The sequence below is a fragment of the Martes martes genome (genome assembly GCF_963455335.1).
Source record: "Martes martes genome assembly, chromosome: 10".
In the NCBI taxonomy this organism is placed as follows: Eukaryota; Metazoa; Chordata; class Mammalia; order Carnivora; family Mustelidae; genus Martes; species Martes martes.
In genome coordinates this window covers 1272378-1294615 of record NC_137898.1, presented here as the reverse complement: position 1 = coordinate 1294615, position 22238 = coordinate 1272378, and the positions used below count along the sequence as shown (strand labels likewise).

At 53.3% G+C, this 22238-nt stretch overlaps 1 protein-coding gene across 1 annotated transcript; it reads right to left on the bottom strand.

The window, feature by feature from the left end:
• Positions 1–9509: 9509 nt before the first annotated feature.
• Positions 9510–10199, bottom strand: LOC308351238 (uncharacterized protein; the record flags this gene model as incomplete). Its single annotated transcript, XM_080816748.1, has 1 exon — positions 9510–10199. One exon carries the CDS (start codon positions 10197–10199, stop codon positions 9510–9512), a length of 690 nt encoding a protein of 229 aa, XP_080672874.1.
• Between the last annotated feature and the right edge of the window lie 12039 nt (positions 10200–22238).

The following is a 22238-nucleotide window of genomic DNA, read 5'->3' as shown; positions in this document are numbered from 1 at the left end:
TAGCTCTCCTGCTCCCCAGGGCCCGTCACTCTGCTCGGGATCCCCCGACAGTCCCCGATGGCCCGCAGCCCGCTCAGGACTGCGCCCTCGGGAACAGACGTGGCAGGAGCCACGTGGGCCTCCGGCGGAGTCTCCAGGGCCCTGGTCCGTCTCCCCCACGACACACGCACCTGGACCAAGTCAGGGCAAGACGCGGTACTCAGGGGCAAACATGCAGCACAACGCGGGGAAACAGTGGGCGTTTTTAGATCCTGGGAAGACAAACAAAATCTCCCGGGGAGAGTGGCGCAAGCGGACCAGGACGTGACCGTGTACCCAACATCTCAGCTAACCCTGGCCGGTCTAAAAAGGGCCCCAGCCCAGGAGACCCCGCACCTGAGCACCTGTCCTCTGCACCTGCTCCTCTGACCTGCTCCGCCCTCAACCCACCAGAACCATGGGCTGCTGCGGCTGTTCCGGGGGCTGCGGCTCCGGCTGTGGGGGCTGCGGCTCCGGCTGCTGTGTCCCCGTCTGCTGCCAATGCCAATCTGAGCTCTGACCACAGACTCAGGCGAGTCACTCCATTTCAGGTTTCTCAGGATGTGTCCTAGGCTGTGTGTCGTAGCCCTAAAGCTGGAACGCCATCCTATCCTCAGTCTCCACAGCTGGGCAGTCTGGCTACGGGTGAAGACAGGTAGAGATGCCATTAACCTCACGCCCATCACGTCCTAAGAGAAACCAGCATCCCCCACCTCCAGCACCACCCACAGGGGAGCCCCAGGCTCCTCCTTCCCTACCCTCACGGCCTCTTGGAGCTTGAGCCCAGAACCTCCCGGGACCCCTCAAACCAGGGGCCTCTCCGAGCACCTGCAAGTCCATGGTCACTTCTGCTGCTCTCCTTGCACTTTTTTTGGTCCTACCCAGGCATGGTGAAACCCTGAAGTAAACACACCCCCTCCGCACAAGACACCTTCTCATGGTGAAGTTCTCTCTGGCTCCCCCTTGATGAGCGGAAGCCCTGCCTGCGCCCCCACCGAGATCACTCTTCCCAAGTGTCTCCGTCTGGCCCTCTCACTCCTGCAGAGGAGGGAGCACAGGACCCGTGCAGGACGCTGAGTGGGACCGAGGGTCTTCTCGGGTACAGAATTCAGTGAAGGGTACAAGGGTGGCTCAGTTGATTGCGTGTCCGGCTCTTGATTTGGGCTCAGGTCATGATCTCAGGGTCCTGCGATAGAGCCTGGTGTCGGGCTCCGCCGTCAGAGCACTCTGCCTGTCCCTCTCCCTTTCCCAGCTTGTGTCCTTTCTCTCTCTCTCTCAAATAAATAAATAAATCTTTTTTGAAAAAGAGGAATTTGGTGATGTCATGCAGGGCTCGGGGGAGCGTGTCTGAAGGCACAGATGGACACCCACGGCACGAGGGACTGTGGGAAGGGCACAGGCTGGGTAGTCAGTGCCAGGTGCTGTGTGACCTTTGGTAAGTAATGTGTCCTCCCGGTGCCTCGGCTTCCTCATCTGTAAAACGGAGTCAGTGGGTACCTACCTCACAGCGTCGAGGTGAAGACTGAGTGTTCGATCCGTGCCAAGTGCTCGCCCGCGCAGGGAGGGGCACAGACAGGGTCGGGGAGAGAGCTGAGACCCAACGCAGGAGCCTGATCCTCTCCCCGGCAGTGAGAGAGCCGGCGGGTGATCGCAGGCGGAGGAGTGTCTGGGGTTTCCGCAAGTTCGTTCCATGGGGGGGGGGGGTGGTCACCGAAAGCCCAAATGCACAGGCAGCGCCGTGGAGCACACAGGTGCTGAAGAGTCCGCATTACCTGGTCCGCGTGGGGAAGAGGGCGGGGCTGCAGCGCACCTGGTGGAGACCAGATGCTAAGAGGACGTGTACTTGTTTCCAGCTGCTGTGCAATGTGCTACCGCAGACTCCGAGGCTTAAAACAACACACATTTATTATCTCGGTTTCCTCAGGTCTGGGGTCCAGGCTCAGCAAGTCTGGGTCCTCTGCTCAGGTTGCCATGAGGCCCGTGTGGACGTCAGCGGCGCATGGAACTTCTGGAACGCTCAGCGTTTTCCTTGCGATTACAGGATTGAGGTTCCCATTTGCTTCAGAGCTGCATGCCCATGGCCACTCACAGCCACGAGAGACCACCCACGGTTCCTTCCCCCGGGCCCCCAGAGACTTCACAACGTGGCTGTCTGGTTCCCAGACCAGCAGGAGTTGTCTCTGACTTCTGCTCCAGCACCTGGGCTCCCTTTATAAAAAAGCTCCCTGACGAGGGCAAGCCCACCCAGCATAGTCTCCCGTTTGATGAACTTGGCTGATTAGGAGCCTTGATCACGTCTGCGAACATCCTTTTTGCCGTATAGCAGAACAAAACCACAGAGGCCGTATCTCACCCTAACCACAGGTTCCGCCCATGCTCGAGAAGAAATTATATAAAGGCAAAGGTAACGAGGGTCATTTTATATTCCTGCCTGTCACAGGAGGAAAGGCAAGTTTGAGGAGATGAGGACGGGTCACATTCACAGTATCCACAGGACATCAAAATGGAGGCTTCCCAAGTATGGTCAGATGAACAGGCCTGGAGTTCAGAGTCTGTGCAGATCTTGAAGCTATCAGCACCGATAGTGGCAACAAAACCAGGAGTGAACAAGGCCAGATAATTTCAGCCTTAAGGTCAATTATAGGGTGTAGAGAAGAGCAGTTGAGGACAGAGCCCCGGGGAGCATGAGCTCTGGGGACGATGGAAGAGAAGAAGCAGCAGGGGCTGTCATGGAAGTCACAGGGCTGACAGCAGCTCGAAGGAAGCCCAGTGACCTGGGAGACTGCGGGGAGCTGAGCTTTGCTGGACTGTACGCACAGTAAAATGTGATTATGTAGAAAATCCTCAGGAATCTACAAACAAAACAAACACAAACAAAACCCTTGGAGTCAATGAATGCATTCTGCGTCTAGTAAAGTCATAGGCTACAAGGGCAACACACAAAAATCAATCCTATGTCTATACAATAGCAACGAACAGTTGGAAACCAACTTTAAAGCTCATTTAGTTTCTCCAAAAAATAAAATGCATAACCATAAATGTAACAAAAAATATACTCGGTGTGCTGAAAACTAAAAAATGCTAATGAAGGAAACCAAAAAAGATCTATATAAACAGAGAGATACACTATGTTCATGGATTGGAAAACTCAACATAGCTAAGACATCAACTTTCCCACAATGATCTACAGTTAAAGAGAAATTTCTATCAAAATCCCAGCAGGGTTCTTTGTAGATATAGACAGGCTGGTTCTAAAACTTATATAGAAAGATAAAGAAACTAAAATAGTCACAGCAATTTTGAAAAAGAATATAGTTAAGGGAATAACACTACTTGATTTTAAGACTTTGTGTATATCTACAAAAACCAAGACAGTGTGTGGCATCAGGAAAGGAAAGGCACATAGGCCAATGAAACAGTATAGAGAACAGAATGTAACAAATAGAGAATAGACTGTAACAGAATAGAGATTAGTATGTAACAAATAGAGGGGTGCCAGGGTGGCTCAGTGGGTTAAGTGTCTGCCTTTGGCTCAGGTCATGATCCCGGGGTCCTGGGATTGAGTTCTGCATCAGGCTCCCTGCTTAACAAGGAGCCTGCTTCTTCCTCTGCCTGCCTCTCCCCCTGCTTGTGAGTGCACTCTTATCTCTCTCTGTTAAGTGACATCTTTATTTTTAAAAAATATTTACTTTATTTTATTTATTTGAGAGAGAGAGCATGAGAGGGGAGACGCCAGAGGGAGAATCGAGTCCCCGCTGAGCAGGGAGCCCAATGTGGTACTTGATCCCGGGACTCCAGGATCATGACCTGAGCCAAAGGCAGACACTTAACCAACTGAGCCACCAGGTGACCAAATAAAATCTTTTTTTTTTAAAGATTTTTATTTATTTATTTGACAGACAGAGATCACAAGTAGGCAGAGAGGCAGCAGAGAGAGAGGGGGAAGCAGGCTCCCTGCCGAACAGAGAGCCCGATGTGGGGCTTGATCCCAGGACCCTGGGACCATGACCTGAGCTGAAGGCAGAGGCTTTAACCCACTGAACCACCCAGGCGCCTCCCAAATAAAATCTTAAAAAAAAAAAAAAAAGAATGTAACAAATAGAATGCAACAGAAGAGAGAATACAGAAAGAGGACCACACAAGGAGGGCCACCTGGTTTTGACAAAGATACAAAAACAATTCAATGGTAGAAGTATAGACTTTTCAACAAGTAGCATTGGAATAATTAGATATGTGTAGGGGAAAAGGAATCTTGACCTAAACCTCAGATTTTTTTAAATATTAACTCAACATAGATCATAGTATGCAAACCACAAAGCTATAAAAAGTCTAGAAGAAAACAGAAAAATCTTGATGACTTAGGGTTAGACAGATAAGGTGTTCTTAGATGTAGCACTAAAGACACAATCCGCAAGAGAACAACCTGGTGAATTAAATTTCATCAAAATTAAAAAGGGTTACTCTGTGGAACTCCCATGAAGAGAGTGGAAAAACAAGCTCAGATAGGGAGAAAATACTTGAAAATCACAAATGTGACAGTTCGGCTACAAGACATATAAAGACTTCTCCAAACACAACAGTGAGAAAAACACTCTAATTGAAAAATGGACAAAAGAGATAAAAGGCTTTTCAATGAAGAAGCTGTGTGAATGGCCAGGACTCACTTGAAAAGATGTTCGGCATCACGACCTTTAGAAAATTCAAATCAGGGACGCCGGGGTGGCTCAGTCGGTGAAGCGTCTGCCTTCGGCTCATATGATCTGGGGGGTCCTGGGATCGGGCTCCCTGCTCAGTGGGGAGTCTGCCCCTCCCTCTGCCTGTGCTCAGTTGCTCTCCGTCTATCAAATAAATAAATAAAATATTTAAGGAAAAAAAAGAAAACACAAATTAAAGGCACAATGAGACACCCCCACACACTCGCCAGGGTGACTTAAAGTTACTGAAAATACCAAGTGCAGGTGAGGATGGGAAACGACCAGGTCTATGATGCACCACGGGCGGGGACAGCCGCTCTGGCTGGAAGACAGCTTGGCGTTCCCTAGAAAGTGAAATGAACACTACTGTATGGCCGGGTGACCGCATTCTGCATATTCTCCCTGGAGGACGTAAAACCCAAAAATCCACACACACAGGCATGCAGCGACTCGCGTACCCAAGAAATGGAGGCGGCTCCTCGCCCTTCAGTGAGTCCCCGGACAAGAAAGCTGTAAGGGCTGTGACTTCGTCTCTGGCGTTGGACGCTGACAGCTGGTAGGCCCACCCTCCCTCTTCCTCTTCCGCCCCAAATCGGGACAACTGATAGAGAAGCGTGGTGCCCCCACTATGGTGCAGGCCAGCATCCCTGGGCACTCCCTGGGGATGCCAGCCCTGCCCTTTGCCACCCGAAAACCCCACACCATCTCCTTGCCCTGCTCTCTCAGACCATTTCAGGCCTGCTTGGGAGCCACGCTGCTCAAGCCAGAAAGCCTCCTGATGTGAGCAGACCACGCCGTGTCATGTCCACACGCCAGTGCACCGTACGCCACACGCGGACCTCGGTGCGTGTGGCTTCGTCTGTCTTGACACCTAAACGGAAGTTTGGTGGAGGCCCATCGTGTCTTCGCAGGGCTGAGAGGCGAGACAAACGACACAAAAAACCCCGCCCTCCTCGCGAAGGCGTACAGCGGCAGAAACTCAGCCATCAAAGGGAGCGATCTCCTGATCCACGTTGCAACTTGGACGGACCTCAGGTGCGTTAGTGCAAGTGAGCGAGAAGTCACCCAGGCAGGGGCCCACGCTGTGCGGCTACGTTTACCTCACACCCCCCAGCAGAGTCACTCCCAGGGTGGCCAGGACTCAGGACTGTGGGGACAGTGGAGTTATCCAGGGACGGATGAGGGCGTGTTTTGGGGGTGACGGGACAGTGCGGAGTCTTGGCCGCGGTAACGCTTCTCTGAAGGCTCAGAGCCTCACAGACGATGCACGACAAGGTAGAAACTGTGGGATCCAAGGAAGTCTGTGCCCGAGTTCACCGTGCGGCCCCGATGTCAAGTTCTCGTGTTTGACAATGTCCTGTGGTTACGAGAAAGACGATAATTGAGCAGAGAGAGTGGGGGTGTCCGTGTCTCGGGGGGACAGAGTTTCTACCTGGGAAGATGGAAAGCTCTGGAGGCGGACGGTGGGGACAGTGGCGCAGCATGAATATACTTAGTGCCCTGAGCTGTGGGCTTAGACACGGTGAACACGGTACATTTTATGTTCTCTGTACTTTACCACAATAAAAAAAATATATTACTATGGGAGGGAGCAGGGTGAGGGGTGCAGAGGAACCCGGAGAGGCCTTCGCATTTCTTGTGAGTCCCGAACATTTCAATATGAAAGCTCGACTTTGTAGGTGCTCCCCAGGCTTGTATGATGAGTGATGTGATCACCCACATACCCCCAGACCCCCAGCGGAATCTGCCCTCCTGGGTGTCAAGCCCTCCTGGGACAGATGACCTGCTCATTCCTCTCCTTTCTTCTTCCCGCAGCGAGAATGCCCGTACCTGTAACGTCTGCATTGCCTCAGCGCTGTGGTTTGGAAGCAGATAACTTATGCTCTAGTTTCCCTGGCCCTCAAATGGAGAGGAAATTTGCCCCAGGACGGGTCATATCCAGAGTATCATCCGTACTTGATTCAGATGGTTCCGTGATGGGATTCGGGACTCTTGACCTAATGGTGTTTGACACGACCTTAGTCTGAAACGGGCTGGGAATTTAGGGGCTCTCAGGATACGGTGTGTGCGTCCTGTACATGGGACAAAGGTGGATGTTTGTGGTCCCCAAGGCAGACAGTCGTGGGCTGAATGGTGGCCCCCCAAATTTATGTCCTGTCCTAATTCCTAGAATCTGCGAACGTTCCCTTATGTAAGAAAAAAGTAAATGTTAATCTTATTTTGAAAAGGGGTCTTTGCAGATATAGCAAGTTAAGGATCTTGAGAAGGGGACATTGTCCAGATTACAGGCGGGATGTAGATGCCAACAGGTGTCCTTACAAGAGAGAGGCAGAGACAGACAGACAGAACAGGAGGCAGCAGTGTGACCAAGGACAGTGTTTGGCATGAGATGGGCATAAGCCCAAGATGCCACCAGTAGTTAGAAGAGGATAAAGAACAGCCCCTCCCCTAAACACCCCCAGGGAGTGTGGTCCTAATACCTTGATTTAGGATCTGGCCTCCAGAAGTGTGAGAGAATAAACTCTCTTGTTTTAAGCCAGCCAGTGTGACGTAACTTTTTACAGCAACCAAACCCACCTACCCAATACTTCCATCGAGAAATGGATCTGGACCCCAGCTCTCGGTTCTAGGTGACACATTCAGTATGGGGCTCGGTCCTGTTCCTACCAGAGCTACCACAGAGCTTTCTGCTTTTTTTTTTTTTAATTTTTATTTTATCGTGTTACCTTAGTCACCATACAGTACATCATTAGTTTTTGATGTCGTGTTCCATGATTCATTGTTTGCATATAACACCCAGTGCTCCGTGCAATCCGTGCCCTCCTCAATATCCATCACTGGGCGGACCCAACCCCCCGCTCCCTCCCCTCTAAAACCCTCAGTTTGTTTCCCGGAGTCCATAACCTCTCACGGTTCGTCTCCCTCTCCTATTTCTCCCCTTTCGTTTTCCCCTTCTTTCTCCTAATGTCCTCCACACTATTTCTTATTTTCCACAAATAAGTGAAACCATATGATAATTGACTTTCTCTGCTTGACTTACTTCACTCAGCATAATCCCCTCCAGTCCCATCCATGTGGATGCAAAAGTTGGGTATTCGTCCTTGCTGATGGCTGAGTAATACTCCATAGTGTATATGGACCACATCTTCTTTATCCATTCATCTGTCGAAGGGCATCTTGGCTCTTTTCACAGTTTGGCGACCATGGCCATGGCTGCCGTGAACACTGGGATACAGATGGCCCTTCTGTTCACCACATCTGTATCTTCGGGGTAAATCCTCAGTAGTGCAATTTCCCTAAAGGCAAAGGAAACCAAAGCGAAAATGAACTTCTGGGACTTCGTCAAGATCAAAAGCTTCTGCACAGCGAAGGAAACAGTCAACAAAACAAAGAGGCAACCCAAGGAATGGGAGAAGATACTCACAAATAACACTAGAGATAAAGGGCTGGTATCCAGAATCTATAAAGAACTCCTCAAACTCAACACACACAAAACAGATAATCATAGCAAAAAATGGGCAGAAGACATGAACAGACACTTCTCCAGTGAAGACATACAAATGGCTATCAGGCATGTGAAAAAACGTTCATCGTCACTAGCCATCAGGGAGATTCAAATCAAAACCACACTGAGACACCACCTTACACTGGTTAGAAGGGCCCAAATTAACAGGACAGGAAACAACGTGTGTTGGCGAGGATGCGGAGAGAGGGGAACCCTCCTACACTGTTGGTGGGAATGCAAGCTGGCGCAGCCACTCTGGAAAACAGTGTGGAGGTTCCTCAAGAAGTTAAAAATAGAGCTTCCCTATGAGTGTTCTGCTTTTTGATGGACACGTGGGGTGTGAGCTGGCCTGTGAGCCCACCACTGACCACAAGAGGCCACTGCGGGCTTGGAACAGGCGAGCGCCTGAGGACCAGAAGCATTTACTTCACAGGGTGTTTTACCAATTTGAACACAAACAGCACCCTGGTTGGCCGCAAGCTTAGTGAGTGCTCTGAGTGGGCCTCTGGTGCTGGCACGTCCCCCTCCCCAGCTGGAGATCTCGTCTCCTGCACAACCTGCTTCATGGAATGCAGGGCGGAGGCCCCACATCCGGACTCTGTAGAAGCATCCGTAGCCCGCACAGGCTGCAGAGCGTCTGCTAATCGGACACCAGAAGGAAGGACCACAGCGAGAACAACATTGGGGGTGGGGGAGTGTTTATTTGGGGATTTCAAGGTGCAGCTCCTGCCTCAGTACACACGTCAGGGGCTCGGGGAACAGGAGCCGGCCGTGTAGAGATGCTCAGGAGTGGGGCCAACTCTTGGTGGCAAAGGGTCCCTCAGATTAGGGGAACCGACCATCTGCTGCTCCCCTGGGACTTGGCTCCCACTGGAGTCAGAGGTGAGACAGGCAGGAGAATGAGGTTTGGGGGTAGAGTATCTTCAGGAGGGGGGATGGGCCAAGAGGCTGTCATATCTGCAGGAGTCCAGGTCAAGCCAGAGCCCGAGACGGGGCTGGGGTCAGGTCCCCGCAGGGGCCGCAGAGTGACCTGGGCAAAAATGTATGGTTCCCCAAGAACAGGTAAGAGGGACCCGATTCTACCACGTGAATGACGTCTGTCTTCTATAGCAGCAGAACAGGGTCCTCCTGGGTCTGTAGACCAAGCTCCCACACACGGAGAGATAAAGGCTCCAGAAGTGAGCTTCAGGAGAGGACGTGTGAAAGGAGCGGATTCAGGGAAATCACAAGAATACAGGTTTCACCAAACATTGAGAAAGAAACCCAAGGTCTGGGTTCAGAGCTTTAGATCTTCACTGGCAGCAAACGGGGACACAGCAGCTGGACTGGGAGCAGCAGGGGACACAGCAGCTGGACTGGGAGCAGCAGGGTTTGCAGCAGCTGGACTGGGAGCAGCAGGGCTTGCAGCAGCTGGACTGGGAGCAGCAGGGTTTGCAGCAGCTGGACTGGGAGCAGCAGGGTTTGCAGCAGCTGGACTGGGAGCAGCAGGGTTTGCAGCAGCTGGACTGGGAGCAGCAGGGTTTGCAGCAGCTGGACTGGGAGCAGCAGGGGACACAGCAGCTGGACTGGGAGCAGCAGGGTTTGCAGCAGCTGGACTGGGAGCAGCAGGGGACACAGCAGCTGGACTGGGAGCAGCAGGGTTTGCAGCAGCTGGACTGGGAGCAGCAGGGGACACAGCAGCTGGACTGGGAGCAGCAGGGTTTGCAGCAGCTGGACTGGGAGCAGCAGGGTTTGCAGCAGCTGGACTGGGAGCAGCAGGGTTTGCAGCAGCTGGACTGGGAGCAGCAGGGTTTGCAGCAGCTGGACTGGGAGCAGCAGGGGACACAGCAGCTGGACTGGGAGCAGGAGCAGGCTGGCACACAGCAGCACACGGGCTTGCAGCAGCAGACGGGGACACAGCAGCCCGAGCCACAGCCCCCACAGCCGGAGCCGCAGCCCCCACAGCCGGAGCCGCAGCCCCCGGAACAGCCACAGCAGCTCATGGTTCTGGTGGGTTGAGGTTGGAGCAGGTCAGAGGAGCAGGTGCAGAAGACAGGTGCTCAGGTGCGGGACCTCCTGGGCCGGGGCCCTTTATACACCTGCCCAGGGTCAGCTGAGATGCTGGACACATGGTCACTTCCTTGTTTCTATTCACGTTCTCTCCCCAGGGAAAATGTGGGTCCTTTTAAAATAACATAAATATTGCTTTATGCCTGTGACACACTTCCTCCTTACACAGCGTTTCCCCTCTAAACCTTCAAGGTCAGAGTCCTCTCTTCTCCAGCGATCCTTTGGAAACGAGGCAAGATTGGCCGGACCCCGCGCGCGCCGCCTTTTGTGTCCTAGATAGGCTTCTCTCGCTCTTCCAGAAAGACTCGTCACAGAGTTTTTAGTGGTTTCTTTGTTTTGTGGGAACATTAATAAATCTTGGGCTCTCCTGATTCATGACCCAAATCAAGTATAATCAGAAGCTATGTTCTACGCTACGTCTGGGAGCAGAAGCTCCCGAGAGGTCTCTGCCCTTGTCCGTCATTTGGGAACCTGGGATTTTCTCAGGCTCCTGGGTCACCAGGCTTCCCTGGAGCTTGTCTTTGTCTGTGACCCCAGGACAAGGCCTGTTTCTGCTCTTCTTGGAGTTCATTCTTCTCCAGTGTCCATGCCCCCAGGCCCTGTCCTTGCCCCCGCTGCGAGGTTGTGGGTTCCTGGAGGAGTTCCCCTTCCTGCCCGCGACTGCCCCTGCTCCCTGCACACTGGGACGGTATCTCTCTGTCGGTCCTGAGTCTGAGAGGCTCAGGGGCTTCTCTTAGTTCTTCCTCCTTATCCTAGTTTTCCCTTCTTTTTTCCCAAATTTTTTATAGTAAAATACATATAACATAGAATTTACCACCTTAAGCATTTTTAAAAGATTTTGTTTTTTTGAGAGAGAGCATGAGCGAGAGAGCACAAGCAGGGGGAGCAGCAGAGGGAGAGGGAGAAGCAGGCTCCCCACTGAGCAGGGACCCCGATGCGGGGCTCGATCCCAGGACCCTGGGATGATGACCTGAGCTGGAGGCAGACGCTTAACCCCCTGAGCTGCCCAGGCATTCCCCCGTCTTAACCATTTTTAAGTGCACATTCAGTGACATTCACAGTGTACTCACCCATCACTACCGTCCGTCTCCTGAACCCTTCATTTTGCAAAACTGAGACTCCGTCCCCCTGAGACATCAACCCCATCCCTCCCCCGGCCCCGGCGCCCGCCGTCCACTCTCCGTCCCTGCAAGTGTGACTGCTCAACGGATCTCGTATGAGTCGGTCACCCAGGTTGTGTCCTCTGTGTCTGGCCCATTTTCACTCAGCATCATGTACCCACGTTTCTTCCACGTTGTAGCAGGCATCAGGATTCCCTTCCTTGTCACGGCTGAGTGATGGTGCCATGAGGCTGGACCACACTTGGCTCATCCTCTCTCCCACGGACGGACAGCTGGGTTGTGTCCGTCCCTTCGCGGCTGGGAACGTGGCTCTTCAAGACCCGGCTTTCAGTTCTCCGGGGCACGTGGCCAGAAGCGGGGCCGCTGGGGCCTACAGTGATTCCGTCTGTAACTTTCTGAGCAGCCACCACGCTGTTCCATGGAGGCTGCCCCAGCGCACGTCCCCGCCGACATCGCACGGCGTCCCCGTGTCCCCACCGCCTCGCTCGCACGTGCCACTCTGTGTTTCTCAGAGAGCAGGCGTCCCACTGCGTGTGAGGTGCCCGGGTTTTCTCCCTTAAGGGACCAGAGAGGCTCAGGGGCCTCTCGCTCGGCTCCCAGCATTTTCTGGCCACCCTGGACATGGTGAAGCCCCACTCCCCTCGTAAGGGATGCCCCTTGGGTTTTGTTCCTGCCCCCACTTCCAAGCATTCGAAGATCCAGGAGAAGAGCGGGCAGGTGGTCGAAGCTCTGAATCGGGGGCCACAGGGGACTCTCGTCTGTCCCCCTGGCCCACACGGACCTCTTAAGAAGTTCTCAGCGGCTCTGCTCGTCCCTCTGGGGCACCTTGGCCACTGACCCCCCGACAGGCATGAGAGCTGCCCTGGGGCTCTTCTCCCCTGGAGTTTAGTGAGTTTTTATTTCCTTGTGTCCCTGCCTCTTTGGTGGGTTCCCCACAACATCTCTGCTCTTGTAGTTTGAGTCATTTTAGTTGATGAGAGCAACGGTCTTTTGTGCCGTTCTCCATCTGAATGAGAGTGCCACCTCCAGCCTCTCTCGAGGGGAAACTATATCACAGAGAAAGAATATGGACATCTGAAAAAAAGGTAACTATCGAAAACACAGCGTTTGCTACCAAAGAAGAGAAAAAAGCAATTGACCCGCCCACCCCGGAGACGTGTAGCACAGATGAGGCACAGTCCCTGCTAGTCATCGTGGGGCTGGAGTCGTTGGCGACCCTGCCTGGCTGACCGCTCTGACCGGCCCAGGACTGATTTCTTTAAAGAGGAATTGACTCCTAAAGCGTCAGTGGATTGAAGAGCTTTCCAGACTCGAATAAATCCAGATTTGGTAACCTGGAAGACACACGGGCAGACGGCCCAGAGTGCAGCACGCAGGAAGAGAGAGGGGACACACGCACACACATCAGGGGAGATGCTCTGACGCGCACGTAACCAGAGTCCCGAGGCGAGACACGGAACAGGAAGGAGTATCCAGACAACGGAAGACGTCTTCACCTCATTCCTAAGAGCACGAGCAACCCAGCGGAGAACGGACGAAATATTTACACAGACATTTCCCCAGAGAGGACGTGTGAATGGATAATGCCCCAGGAAGGAGGCCGGACCGCACTGGCCATGTCGGAAATGAAAACTGAAGCAAGATACCGTATGGCACCCGGCAGCGCGGCCCTGGTCCTCGAGAGGGGCAGGAGCAGGTGCCGGGGAGCACGCGGAGACAGGCCCAGCCGCACGCTGCTGGCCGGAGCGTCACGAGGGGCAGCTGTCGGCGGGGCCGACGATTTTTGCGAATTCTTGAAGAGTCAAACATGCGTTTACCGTGAGACTCGTGCGTTCCAGCACGAGGCACCTCCCCAGAAGGAATGGAAACGCACGAGCACACCAGGGTCTGCGCACGAGCGTTCACTAACCAAAGAGCCCAAGAGCGTGAGTGACGCGACCATCGCCTGTCGCCGGCGGGGGAACAGGGCGTCCGGTCCCCACACAGCAGCAAGCGCCGGCCGGACGCGGGGAGCGCGGCAGCGGGCCGGCACCGCAGACGGGCACCGCAGACCCCCGGTTCGGGGAAAGAAGCCGGTCGCAGTGAGCGGTAACGTCCTGCTTCCCAAATCGTCGGTGGGGGGGGGGGCGGCTGCCCAGAACGGGGGTCCCTCACCGTCCTGGGCCGGCGTCGGGGACCTCACGGGGGTGAGGAGAAGGTCCCCAAACTGAACGGTGGGGACCCTCGCCCACCTTCGTCCGTATAATGAACGTCACTGGTTTGGGCACGAAGCTGTTCTAGGCAACGAGTGTGCGGCGGCGGGGGGCGGCGGGAAGCAGGGGCATCTGGTGAGGGCCAGGGCGCCCTGCCCGGCTGGAGGCGCGTCCGGCCGCAGCCGCGGAAAGGGATCCGCAGGGCCTGGGGTGCGCGCTGAGCTGTGGAGGCAGAACTGGCGTTCGGAGGGGTCGCGACAGCTGGGAGGTGTGGGGACACCACCCGCAGGAAGCTCGGAGACTTCCCGAGACGAAGAAGACGCGCGGGAGAGAAACGCCTGCGATTCCGCGGACGCGCGACCCTGCAGAAGCGCCGTCTCACCCGGCGCCCCCGGGCCGGCAGGGGTGGCGGGCGCTGCCAGAGGGGACGCTGGGGAGGGTCCCGGGCCCACGGCCGCGGCCTACACCTCGTTCGTGCCGTGGGGACGGGGTGCGCGTCCGTCGAAACGTCTCAGAACCGCGCTGCGAGCGGCGCCTCTCCCGGTGCCGCGGTTCTGTCCCGGCGCCAGCGCGAGGAAAGCCCCCGCGAGGGAAGGGAGGCAAGGCCCGAGGCGAGTACCTGCTCTCCGGGGCCTCCCGCAAGCAGGCATCGACCGTTCCTAAACTACCGCACGCGCCCACGTCCACCCAGATAAAAGCCCCAACAAGAGTCTTCTGCACCCAAGAACCCAGCCCCGCGTTTCCGCGTGTGTTGGGGGTCAGTGGAGGTGACAGTCCATCGTGGGGCAGAATAACGGCCGTTCGCGTGCGCTTCTGAATAAACCAACGAGAAGACACATCTCCCCAGCTGGGCGCAGGAAAGAGAACAGAACAGCCCGTCCTACTGGAACCGGAGAGGCCAGCGGCGCGACGTGACCGTGGAGGAGACGCCGCGGCAATGCCCTGGGGGGGGGACCCGGAGCAAGCGGACCAGAAGGGTCGCCCCAAACCAATGGCGGTAGGGACTCGGCCTCAGGGGTCCTCCGAGGCTGGGCACCGGCTGCGGGTGTGACTAAAACCTGGCAGGTGGTTGAAATTCTCTACAAGAAGGAGTGAGAGGCTTAGATCCTGTGCCCGCTCCTGGGGAAACCGGGAGAGGGAGACCACGGGACACGGGGCACACTGAGCCCCAGAGTGCCATGCTGGAGTCGGGGACACACGCGAGTACACGCGCGAACTCTGAGACTCCAGCTTCTCCCTCACGCCCTCCTGACAACCCCAGGGACCCGTCGTGCCTTCCGCCCGAGAGCGTGAGCCATTCCTGCACAGGAAAGCAGAGCGTCCCGGAGAAGAGAGACACGGATCCTGCTGCTGGGGGCAGGTCCTCCCAACGGCCCACGGGCGAAGCCAAGGGTCACGCATTGTGGGAGCACGGCCACCCCCGGGGCCCCTGGACCGTGTCTTCAGGCGGAGAGGACGGTATTTCAAACGCAGAAGAGCCGAGAGGCCACAGTGGTGGGTTGTGCAGAAGGAGGACAGGGCGTCGGAGAGGAACCTGGCGAAGGTAAAGTCCGGCGGCCAGAACGGGGCTCGGGAGAGACGCCGAGCGCCAGGTTTGAGCAGCAGCCCCAGGCGCGGGATGGACGGGCAGAGGTGACCTCTGGAAGGGTCAGATGAGGCCCTCGGGGGCCCTCGCGGAGGAGGCCCTCGTCTCAAACCAGCAAACAGGACCTGCGGGGAGAGGAGAGGCAGAGAGAGGACGGTGCGGTCACTAAGACCTCCTTCAGGAACGTTCCCTGCGGAAAGAGACGGTCTCCCGGGAGCGGCCCCAAAGCTTCCAGAAAGGAGCCGCGGGGGCGCCCAGAGAGGCAGGGGCAAGGGTCCGGGTTCCCAGCGGCCCCGCTGAGAGCCAGAAGGACACGGCCATGTCATCCCTGTTCTGGGGGAAGTTTCCTAGCCCCGAAGTGTGTATCCGGCCAAACTGCGGATCGGGTCTGGAGGGAGACCTAAGCGTCACTCTCGGAAAGGCAGATTTCTCAGCCTAGAGCCCCCGCTGCTTTCTCGGTCAAGAAAGCGCAGGAGGGGGGCCCCGGGAAGACAAGGAAGGAACCCGAAGCAGATGGGTGGGATCTGGTAACGGGACGCGCATCGGAGGACGCAGCGGGAAGCCCCAGGAAGAGGAGGAGGAGCACCCCCAGGATCCTCCCCAGGGAAGCGGCTGGACCTGGAGGGCGCCCAGCCAGCCAGGGCGGGCGTCCGGGGGCGGACTCTGAGGACCAGCCCGGGAGTCGGTGCCGGGCGGGCGGGCAGCCGGGGACGAGAGAAAACCCGCAGGCCAATTGCGCAGGAGACCAGCGGATGGGAAGCAGCCCCGCATATTACAGTCAGCGCTGAGCTCCCAGCAGAAGAGAGAAGACACAGCTGGGAAGTGAGAGGCGGCCGCCGTCTCCGTCGCTGTGTGTCTGCCGTCGGCGTGACGCTGGTCCCGTGTAACTCCGGTCGGAGCAAAATGAAAGACGAGAAAGACGGATGGAGGGAGGGAGGGAGCTGAGGGCGCACTGGGTCTGCCAGCCGTGACACACGTTGTAGGACCACAGGCACCGTGTGGCACATGGATGGACAGACATTTGAGGAGAACAAAACACAAGGTTCAGGGGTTTGAATTCTAAAAGAGCCGAGAGCGGACGTGGGACAGAAGCCAGATCCGGAATACAGAGCTTCACGCCCTGCACCCGACACAGGGATGATGGAAGGCGATCGCAAACAGTAAACATGCAAAAACTGTGACACAATGACGAAGTCTGTAATACCTGTTTTTAGTATACGGTCAACAGAATTTCCCTGAGAACACAGCACAGACAAGCACAAGGAAGTGAACATATGCTCAGGTGTATAAAGGGTCCCAGCCCAGGAGGTCCCGCACCTGAGCACCTGTCCTCTGCACCTGCTCCTCTGACCTGCTCCACCCTCAACCCACCAGAACCATGGGCTGCTGTGGCTGTTCCGGGGGCTGCGGCTCCGGCTGTGGGGGCTGTGGCTCGGGCTGCTGTGTCCCCGTCTGCTACCAGCGCAAGATCTGAGGCTCTAAGGACCTCAGGTAGCTCCTAAAGACAGATGTTTCCCCTCAAGCAACCACAGGTCCACCTGGACCCCCTAACCACTTCCTCTCCACGTGCTGGACAACAGAGTCATCTGACTTGGGACTTATCCCCCAGCCTTTGTGGACAGGGAACGGACTATTCCATACCCATACCCTAAAAAGGGATCCCATCCTCCACGGACTTTTGCCTCTCCTACTCACTTGCCCTAATGCCTGAGCCAGACTGCATGGAAATGACCCAGAGCAACAGGGTAGCTGAAATCCCCCTCTGGGATTAGTTGATGTCAGGCACCAAGTCTTTGCTTTCCACCCTCACAAGGAGCGCATGGCATTTGCATACGAATGTCTCCTGTACCGGGCCTGATTAACTCAAGTGTAGTAAAATCCCAAGGGAGCTGGGGGTCCCACTAAATAAAGTCTACACCCATAAGCCTTGGTCTCCCTGTGACTTTGTCCTTCCCTCCCATCTCATCGACAAAACGGGCCGTGTTGGACCGAGTTTCCCTCGTCCCACCACTTACAGGGGCGTCGCTCCCCTGTTGTTCACCACTGTCGATCCACTGTGGGCCCCGGGCTCCTGCCATGCACATTTGTTAGATTAATTAACAAGGGGGTGCATGCGTGAATGAGTAAGTAATTAACGAATGGATTGAAAGGTCCCCCAATAATGGGTCCGTGATTAAAGGAGAGAGACTGATACAAAGCGAAGGTCAAGCAAAGCTTTATTTCGTGCCAAGCATCAAGAATCAAACCGACCGGCGGGAGCCATGCCTCTTACAGAGAGGGCGACCCCTCTCTGCTTTACAGACTAGCTTTTTTTTTTTTTTTTTTTTTTTAGATTTTATTTATTTATTTGTCAGAGAGAGAGAGAGAGAGTGAGCACAGGCAGACACAGTGGCAGAGGGAGAAGCAGGCTCCCTGCGGAGCAAGGAGCCCGATGCGGGACTCGATCCCAGGACGCTGGGATCATGACCTGAGCCGAAGGCAGCCACTTAACCAACTGAGCCACCCAGGCGTCCCTTTACAGACTAGCTTTTAAGGGCAAAGGCCATGTGGTTGGGCCTGGCCATGCACAGGTGGCCAGTGAAATTGTAACACACAGAGAAAGCTGCACCGTCATGCTAGGTCACACATAAGTGACCAATTGAATTACGATTTACCCTAGTAGATATTTGAACCAGCCTATCACCTTGGTCAGAATTGGCGCCCAAAAGGTGGGACCCACACTCCTTGGTAGCTAGGGAGGCAGTCTGCGCCCCCACTGATTGGATACCTCCACCTGGCCTGACCCACCCTCGTATTTGGGCTTTGTTACCTGGGACTGGTTTCCTGGGCTTGCTTTTAAGTAAGTACCTCATGGGGGGCAGGGTCAGTGTAAGTTTTACTGCATAAACAACAAAATGACTGTTTAATCCAAGATGGAATCGCTCTGGCTAAATAGGCCCTTACAGGATGAGTGAACAAAAGGAGGCCTCTTGTTAGCGTAGAGGGAGATCCCGCTGAGCCGAGTCTGTGTTTGTCAGAGCGGTGGACACGGCTCCTTCCGCAGGACATGGCCGCCCTCAGAAGGGATCCAGTGTGTGATCTCCGTGCCCACCCAGGCCCCGGCGCACGAGTCAAGTCCACAGAGAGGCAAGTGAGGCGAAATCAACCTGTGTTCCCGACATGTTCTGTAGGATGAAAGGAGAAGCGGAGCCGCATCTGGGACCAGAGACAGTGTGGCTCAGCGCAGAGGAACGAGCACGCTCTCCGTCTCTGGGCTCAGGGTCCTAGATGCCACAGCTTTGATTCAGCCCAGGGAGGAACGCAAGGGGATCTCCTCAACCTGATACAGGGCATCGGCCAGGACCCATCGCTGACACCACACTTCATGGGCAAAGCCTGGATGCTTTCCTTCTAGGTCGGGGCCAAGAAAAGTGTGTCCACGTTCGCCACGTCTCTTCCACACTCCACCGCAGGTCTACCCAGGGCAATAAGGCAAGAAAAATAAATAAAAAGCATCCGGGTTGGGAAAGAAAACTGAAACTCTCTCAATTTACAGAACTTATCATCTTGCTTATGAAAAACCCCTAAGAAATTCACACACACACACACACACACACACACACAAATGAATTTTGCAGGTTGTAGGATACAATGTCAATATACAAAAGCCACTTGTATTTCTATACACTAGCAAGGAGCAATCGTCATTGAAATTAAGAAAATTAAAAAAAAATAATAAAAATAAAGAAAACAATATCATCAAAAAGAACAAAATACTGAAGAATAAACTTAACCAAAAAGAAGAAGAAGAAGAAGAAGAAGAAGAAGAAAGAAAGACTTGAATACTGAAAACTGCGAAACATCGAGAGAAGTTGAAGACCAAGATAAGCGGAGAGGCACCCGCGTCCGCGTACCAGGAGATGTAACATTGTTGAAATGACAATCTTCCCAAAACGGATTGGCAGACTGAACGCAACCCCTACCAAAATCCCAGGTTGCTTTTTGCAGAAATTGACAATCTGATCCTACAACTCATATGAAAATTCAAGGAAGTTCAGATAATCAAAACTATCCTGGAAAAAAAAAAAGGTGGAGAGGTCACCACTCCCAGTTTTGAAGTGTGCTTCAGTTCGGAGGGAACTGGGGCGGTGCGATGCTGCCCTGAGGACAGACGCACGGACCAGTGCAATGGAACTGAGAGTGCAGAGATGATGAGTTACGTCCCACTGATCGTCCACAAGCATCCCAAAACAACTCCGTGGAGCCTCTTGTTAACAGATCGCACTGAGACAACGAGATACCCACCGTCACAGGGAGGAAGTTGGATCTTCGCCTCCCATCCTATATAAAAAGCAACAACAACTGCAAAAAACCCTCTACCTGGATCAAGTACTTAATCATAAAAGTTGAAACTATAAACCACAGGGGCCCCTGGGGGACTCCGTCACTTAAGCCTCTGCCTTCAGCTCAGGTCATGATCTCTGGGTCCTGGAATCAAGCCCCACGTCAGGCTCCCTGCTCAGTGGGGAGCCTGCTTCTCTCTCTCACTCCCTCTGCTCATGCTTTCTCTCTCTCTCTCTCTCAAATAAATAAATAAAATTTTTAAAAACTATAAACCACAACACTCTCAGAAGAAAATATGAGCTAGGTCCTTGTGACCTTAGATCAGGCAATGGCTCTGAGATGTGACATCAAAAGCACAAGAAAAAAAAATCAGATAAATTTGACTCCATCAAAATTTAAAATCTTGTGATTCAAAGAACACTGTCAAAAAAATGAAAAGACAGCCTACAGAGAGGAGAAAATATTTGCAAACCACACATTTCTCAACTGGCTTATATTCAGAATACACAAAAACTCTTACTACTCTAAAAAACTATTTTTAAGACAAATAATCCAATTAAAAATTTAGTAAAGGGTTTGAATAGGCATTTTTCCAGGAAGACGCACAAATAGATAATAAGCCAATGAAAAATGCTGAACATTATTCAGAATCAGGGATGCGCCAGTCAGAGCCCAGGGAGGTCCCACTTCACACTGCCTTGGACGGCAATGATCAAAAAATCAGAAATAACGAATGCTGGTGAGTGTGTGAAGAAACCGGAACCCTTGCGCATTGCCAATGGGAGTCCAAAATGGGGCAGCTACTTTGAAAACTATTTCGGCAGCTCCTCAAATGTTAAACAGAGTTACCATAGGACTCAGAAGTTCCACTGCTTGACATTCCCAAGAGATCTGAAAACTGAAGTCATGCAAAAACTGGTGCAGTAATGTTCATAGCAGCACGGCTCCCAACTGCCACAAAGTGGGAATGCCCACATGTCTACCAACGGACGCGTGGATAAACAAAATGTGGTATAGCCCACGATGGAATGTTACTTAGCCCTAAAAAGCTATGAAGTTCTGATCCATGCTACAACATAAACAAACTTCAAAGAAACTACACGAGGGAAAGAAGACAGACACAAAAGGCCACATATAACTCCATTTATATGAAATGTTCAAAGTAGGTGAATCCACAAAGCCAGGAAGAAGGTTAGTATTCTCGGGGGGCTGGGTGGGAAGGGAGGAATGAATGCTACCTGCTAACATTACAGAGTTTTTGGGGGGGTGATGAAAATGTCTGGAAGGAGATGGGAGTAATGGTTGTATTACTTTGTGAATCTACTAAAAACCACTGAATTGTATACATTAAAGGGTTATTTTGTCATATATGAATTATATCTCAATTTAAAAATTCATGTCCTATGACTTTGTTTTGAAATAACCTGTATAGTAAACATACCAAATCATCCTGCGGTTTCCACTGAAGGTGTGTAGTTAAGTCACTGACTTTAGACTTTCAAGGTAAAAATCGTAAATAACCGTAAGTAAATTTAAAGACAGTACTGACATATTCAGAGTAAGTTGGTGTTTACTATATTCAAAGGCTGTATTTATCTGGTCCATATACATTACATAGTAAAAGAGTCTTTGATTTTTAGGGGATTTTAAAGTGTCTTACAGAGGGAAACCACTCCAGTCGGGCATGTAGGGAGTTTGGAAGCTGTCACTTTCAACCACACAAGAAAACGCTGACCTGAAAACCAACACTCTGCAACAGACCCACTGGAGAACAGAGGTCACTGGGCACGCGGCTGCCACTAGTACCTAGAGAGACAGAGAATCACGACTTACGGAAGCAGAGACCTCTGTGGGAACCAGTGCCACAGTGCTGACGTGTCTGAGAGTTATGAACTCCAGGTGGACACAACCAAGATTCCCTCATGCTTTTGGCCAGAGAGGAGGGAAGTAGACATTTTGAAACATGCCAGAGAACTCTGTTCTTAATAAGGTCTGCCCTCAGGATAAATCATTTTACCAAGCCTAAACTTGCTGGGGTTTTCTCAGAGCCCAAGGGACCTGGAGGGAGGGAAATGCCCAGCTCCAGCCCGCAGCCCTCACAACCAGCTGGTTGGGAGGAGGAGAAACTAAGATACATGTGTAAAGGTCAAGGGCCTGCTCACTAAGAGACTGAGAACACTTCCCCTCCCCCCACGCCTTATTAACACATCCCTACGGGCCTGTTTTCCACAATTTCATCCACCTGGTACATCATGTCTGGCTTTCAACAAATAGTTACAAGGCAGACTAGAAGGCAAACAGCATAGCTAGAAGACACAGAGCAAGCGCCAGAGTTGGACCCAGACATGGCCGGGATTTTGAAATGAACAGACAAGGAGGGTGGCAGTGCTCTAAGGAGACAAGCAAGAGCAAATGGCAAATGTGAGCTGCAAGAAGGAAATACCGAGGAAGAATCAGAGAAAAGCTGAGATCAAGTACCCTGAGACAGAAATGAAAATCTTTGATGGGCTCTTCAGTAGACCAGACACAATGAGGAAAGAATCCATGAACTCAGAGGCAGGTCAGTATAAACCTCCCAGACTGGGGGCTCCTGGGGGGCTCGGTCTGTGAAGCGTCTGCCTTCGGCTCAGGTCATGATCCAGGTCCTGGGATCGAGCCTCCTGTCGGGCTCCCTGCTCAGCAGGGAGCCTGCTTCTCCCTCCCTCTCCCTCTGCCCTCCCACCCTGCTCATGTGCTCTCTCTCTCTCTCAC